Source organism: Lineus longissimus, chromosome 17 (assembly GCF_910592395.1).
Source record: "Lineus longissimus chromosome 17, tnLinLong1.2, whole genome shotgun sequence".
NCBI classification, from domain to species: Eukaryota; Metazoa; Nemertea; class Pilidiophora; order Heteronemertea; family Lineidae; genus Lineus; species Lineus longissimus.
Genome location: NC_088324.1, coordinates 1,623,872 through 1,635,099, shown reverse-complemented (window position 1 = coordinate 1,635,099; position 11,228 = coordinate 1,623,872). Strand labels below are relative to the sequence as shown.

The 11,228-nt window shown below is 42.2% G+C and overlaps 1 protein-coding gene across 1 annotated transcript; it reads left to right on the top strand.

The window, feature by feature from the left end:
- Positions 1-350: 350 nt before the first annotated feature.
- LOC135501680 (piggyBac transposable element-derived protein 4-like) lies at positions 351-2,302 on the top strand. The gene is made up of 3 exons (XM_064793917.1): positions 351-1,701; positions 1,794-1,939; positions 2,021-2,302. The coding sequence occupies exons 1-3, from the start codon at positions 351-353 to the stop codon at positions 2,300-2,302; spliced, it is 1,779 nt and encodes a 592-aa protein (XP_064649987.1).
- Positions 2,303-11,228: the final 8,926 nt, after the last annotated feature.

Here is an 11,228-nt window from a genome sequence, read left to right as displayed (position 1 = left end):
GTGGGGTCTAGGGGGTCAAGGATGGGAGGAGTGGGGGTGGGGGTGGATCGAGGGGGTCGGATCTAGAGATGTGATTGTAACTGTACTGTTTTTTTTCAGGGCCTTCTGCATCAAGCAGCACTGGCCCAAGGCCAGGTACCAGCCAAAGGCCGACCCCTAGAATGAATCTAGGTCAAGTCTTGGAGATCTTTTAGGACTCAGACAGCGAAGATGGGGGCCTTGATTGTGATGACGAACTTTCTGACTATGAGGATAGTGAATCTGACAATCCTCCTTCTCCTCAAGATGATCCTATGGATGCGTCTGATGGCACAGACGACGACGGGGATGATTTTCAGCCTCCGGACATAATGGATATGTCTGATGCTGATACGTCTGATGCTGGAAGTGATGACCATGGCTCAGGTGGTAATGACTCTGATAGTGATGGCAATGTTCCGCAGCAGGCTCAAGCTGGCAGAGGTCGTGGCCGTGGAGCAGGGGGACGAGGACGTGGACGAGGTCATGCAGGAGGACAAAGAGGTCGTGGTCGTCCACGTGGTGGTGGCGGGAACGTCGCTAGGATGCAGAGGGATCGCCGGGCTAATGTTATGACTGACTTGCACATGGCAGACGCACACTGGGTTGATGCGAATAATACGGCGCCCGTTGTTCACCCCTTCAGAACGGCTGCTGAGGTTCTTGTTGACACTACCGACTTCAAAGCAGTCGACTACTTCAAGCTCTACCTTGATGACGATCTGATCAACCACATTGTTACGCAGACGAACAAATACGCAGATGATTACATTCGTAACCCTCCTACTCCTCTGAAAGGCAAGTCTCGATGTCATGACTGGATCCCCACCAATGCTGAAGAGATTCAGACATTCCTTGGTCTCACCATGCTGATGGGAATTATTCACAAGCCGTCGATTGCCCTATACTGGTCAACAGACCCACTATATTCTACTCCACTTTTCTCCCAAGTCATGCTGAGGAACAGATATCAGATCATACTCAAGTTTTTCCACCTGAATGACAATGACACTGCACTACCAAGGGACAATCCAGATTATGACCGTCTGCATAAACTGCGCCCATTCATTGACCATATGTTTGAGAAGTTCCAAACCCCCTATGTGCCAGGCCAACACATGTCTTTGGATGAAGCAATGGTCCTTTGGAAAGGACAGCTCTCTTTCAAGCAGTTCATCCACTCTAAACGAACACGGTTCGGGATAAAGGTGTTCCAACTATGCGAGGACAACGGTTATACCTACCGATTCAGGATCTACACAGGCCAAGGGATGCTTGAAGATGTGGTTTGGTCAAAGACTGAAACTCTTGTGCTTGATATGATGCAGCCACTCCTTGGCTTGGGGTATGAACTCGATACTGACAATTACTACACGACTCCCCACCTCCTGAAGCACCTTCATGAGAACCAAACGAACGCATGCGGTACTGCTAGGAAGAACATCACTGGCTTTCCTAAGAAACTCATTGCAAGACGCGTTGAACTACATCACACTGCTGCACTACGGAATGATCAACTTCTTGCTATCAAGTACAAGGATTCCAAAGATGTTCTGTTCCTGTCAAAATTCCATGCTGAGACTGTGATGCAAGTTCGGAAGAGAGGTCGTCGTGACGAGATGAGAGACAAACCAGTCGCCATCAACACCTACAACCAGTTCATGGGTGGTGTGGACAAGACAAGTCAGGTATGAATGTTCCATGAGTCTGGTTTGTTACAAATTCCTTCCACTAATCCCAGGTTCATTTCAATTTCCTATATTTCTTCTTTTCAGTTGATACACCCCTACAACATGGCCGACGGTCTCTCAAGTGGTATAAGAAATTGACAGTGTACCTTCTGCAACTCGCGATGGTGAATGCACACGTTCTCTATTGCAAGCAGGTCAAGAAAGTGCCCTTCCTGAACTTTGTTCATGATGTAAGTTCCATGAAAAGTATCCCAAATTTCCATGTATACTTTTTGTTTGGATCAATCCTGATAATTTCCATTTTTTTCTAGGTGGTTGGAGGTCTGCTGTTCAATGGGGGTCTTCTCAAGAACATCGATGCTGCAGCAGACGCTGACCCTCTGGCGGAAAACATTATTCGGCTGACGGGAAGACATTTCATTGAAGAGATTCCTCAAACAGGCAGGAAGGCACGTCCACAGAAACGATGTAGAGTCTGCACCAAAGCGGGTCACCGAAGAGATGGTCGATATCATTGCGCCGATTGCCCGTCCAAACCTGGACTACACATGGGTGAATGTTTCAGGGCCTACCATACAAAAATAAGATATTAGGATGCTGTTTATGAACCAATGGTGACAATATGGCAATATGGTGTTAATAAATAAAGTTTATTGAGTGAAAAAACACATTTTGTTCAGTTTTTCAAGTTTCCCGCCAATTTTGGCGGCCATATTGGATTTTGTGACGTCATATAGGTAATTTATAATTTGCATATTCATCACTAGGTAATAACCTTTACAATATAGGGTCTATTTTGCCATATTGGCATAAAATCTAAAAAAGCCTATTTTTCCCTAAAAACCCCTGGCACACGGGTTACACAAGTGGCCCGGCACTCAAAGGGTTAAGAGTGTTCTGGAGTGGAAAGGAGTTTGTCCTGAAAGAGGGTTCATAAAGCTTTCAGAAACTGAAGGAATTGTGTCAATATGTTGAAAAATAAGGAAGTTATGAACTTTTATGTCGGTGAACGCGGTGAACTCGATCACGCGATTTTCTTTAGTTTTACTTTTAAAACAAAGGATGAAAACGACTATAATTAACAAGAGGCCCAAGGGCCTGGCGCTCAGCTGAGTTGTTGCTGCGTTGTTCGTATATATTACATTACTCGTCAAACTCTACTAAACTAAGGACTCAAAGCCTAAGGATATTAGCTTCTGGATGTGTAACAGTGAATTACGGTAGACTGGCGCAAGCTCCACCCTTGCAATGTGTGCGCAAACAGATAACCTAACCTATATTGGACCATCAATTCTACACACAGCAACATGATTCATCCTCAGCTGTTACCATGATGATGATGATGATCCTTTTCGCAAATTGGTCGTCTTCTGTCTTTCTTCCATACTTCAGTGCCACCGGATGTAGTCTGCCCTTGTGAAGGGATCCTTTCAGCACCGGGGCACAAGAATCCATGCGAATTGAATCACATGGAGAGACTAGCCCAATCACCCGCTTTTGGCTGGGTAGAAATGGGTAAATCTCGCAGACTGGACCTTAAACTCTACTGCCGACGTGTGAGGCCGGTCTGACAGATGAGTAAGTGGGGTCCACCTAATGCAGAAGGCACCAGTTTCCCTAACTAAAAGGGTAACATTAACCAAATGCTCTACCCAACTCTATTATTGCCTAAAGGCCTGTGTACACTAGTAAAATATTAGCAACATTTTTACATTTCCAGTTGCAACAAATGTTGCAAAAATGTTGCGTAGTGTGTACAGAGCAAAACGCGTCTTACAACATGTTGTAAAATTGTTGCAAATTAAATGCAATGCAATTCTTTGTTGCATGTTGTAAAAATGTTGCAAACTCTTCAGCCAATCAGAAATAGGATTTGCGTCATGTGATCTACCGGAGTTCATGTGACTTGAACAAGAAGCAGGTATAGCAACTCTCAAGTGAGTGTCTTGCTTCGTAGGGTGATGAAACCTTTTCTAGAAGTTTTTGTATGACGGCTTGTCAGTCAGCCGCAACTCCTTTAGGCTGCGTATCCATAGGCTGTTCCGTGCCCTGCACAACATTCCCTTTTTACCGCCTGGCGCGCCACACGGACAATGAACCTTCGTTGGTGTTATTGATCGTTCCCATAGGTTATGCCGTGTCACATTGCGGGCATATATGCACTGTGGATTGGGAATATAGGCCCATATTGGGATTGAACATGTCCATTCTTTTGCGAGTGAACAACACGGAAGCAATGCCTGAGGCGAAATTAATTCAAGAGGTTCATCAACGGGAACTACTCTGGGACCCCGAAACTGATGATTATCATAACAAGCACGAACCTGTAATTTGTTGCTTAAAAGTCAAGTTTTATATACATGTACATGTCAATTTGATGTTGCAAGTGAAAATACAAGTTACTTGTATTTTCATTTTCAATATTCATAAGAAATTGTCTTCTGAAATAATGACAGAGTGCGGATAAACGCGATTGACCGCTGCGAAATGAGGACTACAAAGGCCTACATGACCAAAAAGGAATATCCAATGGAGACGCAGGGCATAGTGCCAGGTCACAAGGCTGTTACGCCATAACGCCACACTACACAAGGGCATACCCTATGGATACGCGGCCTTAACAGGCAGTGGTATGCCCCATCATCCACCCTCATTTTGATCCAGGGCCTGGTCCATATTCTCTTTGGTTATTTCGCCGCCTCTTCCGTCTCTCAACAATGACAGCTAAAATTGCTGCAGAAGCACTCAAAACACATCTTCTCTCCTTGGAATCATCCATTTTCCCTCCAAAATACCTATTTCCCTTTGTTCCCACTAAAAAGTTTGCAACAATTTACCAACATGTTGTAAAAATGTTGCTAATTTGTTGCAATTTTGTTGCTAGTGAACACAGGGCCTTGAAGGGCTTGTTGCAAAATTGTTGTAAAAATGTTGGTAAAATGTTGGTAAAATGTTGGTAAAATGTTGGTAAAATGTTGGTAAAATGTTGCTAATATTTTACTAGTGTACACCTAAGTCAAGTGAAACTCTTAACAAACCTTAGCAGAATGCCACCATTGAAATGTTGATAATAATGATAGCAAGTAAAAACTTTAAACAGATAGACTTGATTTTTTTAGCCAACTGCCACATGCGGTTTTCTTTATTTAGTAAATTTTGAGGTAAGTATTACAGAATGAAATACTTGAATACTAGAATTGCCTGGCTCTTCTGATGATTGCACTGGTGAACACCGAAGTCGATGGGATGTGCAAAGTCATAGCTCGATCCTCTCTCTTGGTCATCTTTGAGATGTGGTCACCAAATATGTTCAAATGCAGCTGCAGATCATTCCTGTCCTGCAAAACATGATGAGGAGATAACATTTTAATTTTGATAGAATAGGTAAGCTAGCCAAGTTTTATATCAAATACAAGGCCAACAACAACTGATAAGGCGCTAGGCCTAGGGCCGAATGATCAAGGAAGTTCATTGATATGATTGGGAATACATTGTGATAAGAGTGATGAATCGGCCCCGTTTGAAGCATTGTGCTATGTACAGTGTGCAAGTGTCAGTGTGTATCCGCTATCGCATTTATTGTTTGTTGACATTTCAAATCGCTGGAGTCGATCCTCAATTACACTGTTTATGTACATTGGCAACCTTACCCGATGATATCAGAACGATGTTTATTATTGTCTTGTTTATTCACATTAGTTCTGCTATGTGACAAGAGTTATTTGTTGAGAAATCCATGATTTAAAGCCGGACTTTGACATCGTTTCTCAGACCAACCAAGCTGCATTTCGCAGATCGTTTTTCAACGATCGTCGACGAACTATTTCAAATTAATCACATCCAATTAAACAATCCAAGCCTTCCCTAATGTCATCAACATGCAATAACACAAGAAGCCAAATATTATCGCCTATGAAATTGTGAATTTAATGAGAACTTACCTCTGAATTGACAGAACGCGATCTATTCCATAGCATGGTCTCCTTACGTCTGAACTGCGCAGACTCGAGACGTGACGTTCGCTGCACGTGTGATTGGACGTGGGATAACTCGCGCGAAATTTGAAATGCTCTTCTTGGGGGGTGCTCACTAAATTGCGCCAGTAACACCACCTGGTGAGAAATTCATGAACCACGCCTATTGATAATGAAAGAGAAAGCTTTGCTCTATAAAATTAGATTTGATTCATGATCCCCAACTGAGAAATCAGCTGCTGGAAAAGTTTTTGGAAAATTTCGCTCGGTGCCACCTAGTGGCCAAACCGCTCATCCTGCCGGACCCACATTTGGTCTATTCAGGAGTCCTGAAGGGTCTCAACGCCTCAGAAGGAAAATCTATCGCCTATCCGCCATAGTTTTGAAACGTGCCTGTTTAACGGACAGACAGACAGACAGACAGACAGACAGACAGACGGACACTCATTCTACCATTTACTCATATGAATAGCTCAGCTTTTCAGCTGAGCTAAAAATACTAAAATGGCCATAACTTTTTTATTTCTCAATGAATTTTAACAACTCAAGTGTGGTTTTGCTTCTCTTTCCTTCCTCCATCACATAAGCCTATTTAATTACAGATCAGACAACTGAAATTTTGAGGCACATACCTTTATAGATTCTGAGGAAATTAGTGGGATGTTTAGCGCAGCGCAACAGAGAGCCCCCAATGCAACACTCTGTTTCCTTTCATCCAGAATGCGTGCCTGCAAGAACCGAACAGTTGACTACTTAGACAATAGGAAAGGAGAAACTTTGTGCTGAAGAAAGCTGTGAAGCTAGGGAGAATGCAGAGGGACAAAAAGAAAAATACTCGGAAGGAACTGAAGTTGGATCTCATCAATCGTCAAATGAATAAGCAACAAGCAAGACAAGATGCGGACAGAAGAAAGATGGAGAAAGCATTGCAGGATGGTGGTTTGGAAGCGCTGCAGCTAAAATATCCAGATTTGGATGATACAGATGTAGAGAGGGTGAGGGACATTTTGGAAGGCAATGTTGTTGGAAAGCAGATGAGCCATATGTGGTCTTTGGACCTAAAGTTGGTTCCGTATAATGGGATGATCCGCAAACTGTACAAAAACAAGAAGTACAAAGTGATGTATTGGACTCAGGAAGAAGTTATTGATGATGCTGTTGACACTCCTGTGTCTATGTTTTCCCTTGCCATTGATCTGCTGCATGGTGACCTGATATTTGATAATTAGCCAGACTGTTGGAGTTTTTTTGTGACAGTGACACTTTGATATTATACATTGTGACAATAACTTTGTTAGATAGACTCAACACTGGGTGACACTTTTGGATTAATGCAAACAATGCTGGAATACCATGTTGTGCTTTTGGATTACTTTGTTACTCACTATTGGATAGTCTTCAAAGTTCTGCAGATTCCAGTGAGTAAACCTCCCCTTGTTTTCTGCATCTACTAACTTTCACTTTCAAGTTTCAGCGAGTCCATCAGTCGATTAATTTAATTTATAATTAATTGATTTATTGGCTGAAAATGATTGATATCTGATAAATTAATTAGATTAAATTGATGAAATGGTTTTCTACCCCCATGAATGTGATATTTAACATGTTTAACAACTTATCATCATTGTCCATGGATAAAAAGTCTTTAAAATTGAGCCAAATTGTTTTTTTAAGTTAGTCTGTTCGCATATTAATTGATTAATTAATTAATTAGTTAATTAATCAATGGTAATAATCATATTTTATGTGTTGCAAAGTCCTTCCCAAACCATATCCTCCTAATCACATTTAAAATTTCATGTGATTATCTTCAGAAATAAGGAAGTTATGGCAATTTAATTGTATCTTCAGCTCATTTCAGGTCACACCTTTTGTCTTAGTCTAATGATAAAACTATAGAAATGAAAGGGCGTTTTTGAAATGACTTAAAATTCCATAACTTCTTTGTTTCTCAACCAAATTTAAAAATCTTGGTGTCATTTTCTTTCTTTTATCATGCTCTATCTAATGAAATAACTTTGGTGTGGATTTGAGGAACTTTATTTTTTTGTAACATACCTATATATCGCCATGTACATTATGTACACAACATTATGTACACATATACATGATGTACAAGATGTTCATACAGTACAGAACCCATGGAGGTATTTCCATGAGTAACCGAAACAACTTACTCGTAATAATAGCAGGCCTAAATAGAAGTTATATGTCAAAAAGGACCCAACAGAACGAACAATGTGCACACTCACAACCTGTGAAAAGGCCTAAGGTCACGCCCAAAATATATTTAGTTTATCGTCCCCACCCACGCCAAAACATTAATTTTGAACACGGTTAATTCGTAAACATCACTCAGGCGGAGGGAATGAAAGTCCTAGAATACCGTCCGCCTCCCTCATGGGTTTGAAGCCTTGGTCAAAATTTTTCATTATTTTGTATTATTTTGATGAAAACACTCGTTTTTTGGGCAATAGAAATGGTATTTCTCATTCAAATTGCAAATCAGGTGATCGATATGTGTCCAAAGAAGCAGAAAAACACAGTAAAAATTATATAGGGTAAGGCCATATAGGCCTACTATGTAATACAAAAAAAATGAAATCTTAAAAGGGGCCTCATTGGACGTCCGACTCAAAATGACCTCACGCGCGGCATTCACTTTTATGTTTTCTGACCAGGGAATTATTCTACAATTCAACCAATAATGAAAAATGAAAAATGAAAAAAAGCCTCATGCACTTTTGAAATCATTAGGACGGTATTCTATGACTTTCATTCCCTCGGCCTGCAGACCATTCCAAGTGTCCTGATATACAATTCTGTCATAGGTAAGTCATGTATGAAACTAGAAAAGAGTATTCCCCAGTGCTGGAGATGAAGTTGGATAGAATTTCTGCAGTCTGGTTGTCAGCCTTATGCAGTTAACAAGAATGTAGCCTTTTCCATTTTTAAAATATGGGTAGTGTATTAAAAGCCAATGAAACTAGCAATGTGCTTCAGGCCCTGAAATGGAAAATTCTGACGGCACCGGTTTCAAGGCCAGAGTGGCCTTGATGAATGGAAAACATGAAGGAGAATTTAGGGAGGCACCAAGGCCAATGAGGAGGGCACAGTGGCCTCCATAATTCCTGCCCTGGAGCTTTCCACGATTTGTATTGAAATATGGTTTCAGTATTGCAAATTTGATTCTACACATGCAACAGTTATTTTGTTAATTACAGCTTCGCTATAATTCCTGTTGACATGGAACAATGAGACACTTATGTATATAGAACTAAGTCTAAATATTAGGCTGTTTTACTAATAATCCAAAAATTTATTTCCAGGTTGTACAGGAAGATATTTGACAAAGCCTATGGTGCTGCAAGTGGTGAGAAGATGCTGTTCGATTTGGAAACAGCGATAGAAAGCTTTAACGTGGAGCAGGGAGAGATCTGTGGAAAAATCCAGGATGTCAATGGCAAATTGTGATCGCTCTGTGTACGCCATTGATGAAACGCGTCCATGTGAAACATGACTGTAGTGGGGAACTTGTGTTTATTGATGCTTCTGGAGGCATGGACAGATACGATTGTAGAATCTTCATGATGTTGACTCATAGTGCAGCAGGCGGTTTACCACTTGGTTGCCTCATTGTTACATCAGAGTCTCGAGAGTGTATCAGCCAGGCCTTGAGACTCTACCAGGATATTATACCAAAAGATGCATTCTTTGGTCGAGGTTCACTTGGACCATTGGTGTTCTTGTCTGATGACAGTGAGGCGGAGAGACAGAGCCTTCACGAGGTGTTTCCTGAGGCTACACTGGTGCTGTGTGTTTTCCACTTGCTCCAGGCTGTTTGGAGGTTCTTATGGGAAGGAAAGAACGGTATCAGAAAGGAACATCGCCCCCACTTGCTTTTCGCTGTCAAAAAAAGAAGAGGCCTGTAGTGAGTTGCAGGCTGATGAAGTAGCTGACCTGTATTCATGTTATTTGACTCACTGTGAGAAACTTTATGATCGTCGCCATGCATGGGCTGTCTGTTACCGCCAAGAACTGCCTGTCCGAGGAAACAATACAAACAATTACGCTGAAGCGGCCATGAGGATTCTGAAGGATCAGATTTTTTAACGCGTCCGTGCGTACAACGTTGTCCAGTTACTGGACTTCCTAGTGACACGAGTCACTGCATATTATGAGCGCTGTCTCACTGACCTTGCCAATAGTCGTGTGGATGTGACGATCTCCAGGAAATATCTCCCTGGGGGGTCATCAATCCCGAAAGATAGCATCACCAAGATCGGGGCCCACTAAAATGGAGTCAAAAGCGAGTCCAAACCTGATGTTGACTACTATGTTGATACATCAATATCAGTTTGCACATGCTTTGTTGGGATGAACGGTGCCCCATGCAAGCACTAGTATGCTGTGGTGAAGCATTTCAAGGAATCTTCACTGAACTTTCTTCCCCTGAGGGATCCACGTATGCGGGAATATTTACTGTTCCTTGCCACTGGACAAGAGCACGTTCGCCCAGGTTGGTTTTCATCCCTGCCAATTGCTGGTATGCCGAAAGATGATGTTACCGAGGAGATGGCTGGTGATCATGGTGATAGAGCAAACTTGGAGTTGGCTGTTGATTCCGCAGAGCCAGTGGAAAGTACATGTAGTGATGCTGAGGATGTCACGGATGTCTTTGGCCCTCTAGAATCTCTGAATGGTCAGAGGGTAATTCAGAACAAGTTTGCTGAGAGAAACAACAATGCGTGTGTTGAGAAGGGCAGTCCTGATTCAACAAGTAGTGCCAATAAACTTGCATCTTATGAATCTGCGCTACAGGATTCGACCACTCATCTAATTGCAGTGATGAGACAAGACCCCGATGAGTTCATTGCGCCAATTGAGGCATATCTCAAGCAGTTCAACTTGTTGAAAACGAATTCCGCACTTGTTGGAGCCCTGAAAACCTTTGGGAAGTATACAGGGGCAGCATTGGCGTTGTCGGCTTCAAAGAAGAGCAAGTTATGTCAGAGGAAAGGAACATCCATCTAGGTCCAGGGTGCTGCTATTAGTCGTCGCACAACTACACTTGGTGGTCGGAGATGTCTTCAGACAGGTCGAATGCCCAAAGATACTTCTGACAGTGACTTGAATGAAATGGCCAGGGCCATTGTGCTCACCTCATGTGGAGGAAAGATGGATAAAGAGCATGGTATTGTGTCATGTAGTGTTAGGTTTGATGTAGGTCCAAGCAATTACAATTTCCCCAAAATGGCCAATTTACAGTACATTCGACCTATGTGACCTTGAAAAGTAGGTCAAATCGAAGAAGACCCGGGTGACACATTGAATGGTTGTTAGAATTAGATGTACCTATGATATAAAATTGGTGCCAATCGGGCAAGTCATTACTAGGAATAATGGCATTTTGAAGAATTTAGGATTTGGCCCCCTCCCTGGAGGCCAAACGGCAAATCAGATCGCACCAAACTTCGGTACCTGAGATCACCTGACCAAGGGGTACATGTGTACTTAATTTGTGATCAATAGTCATTGCAGTTAA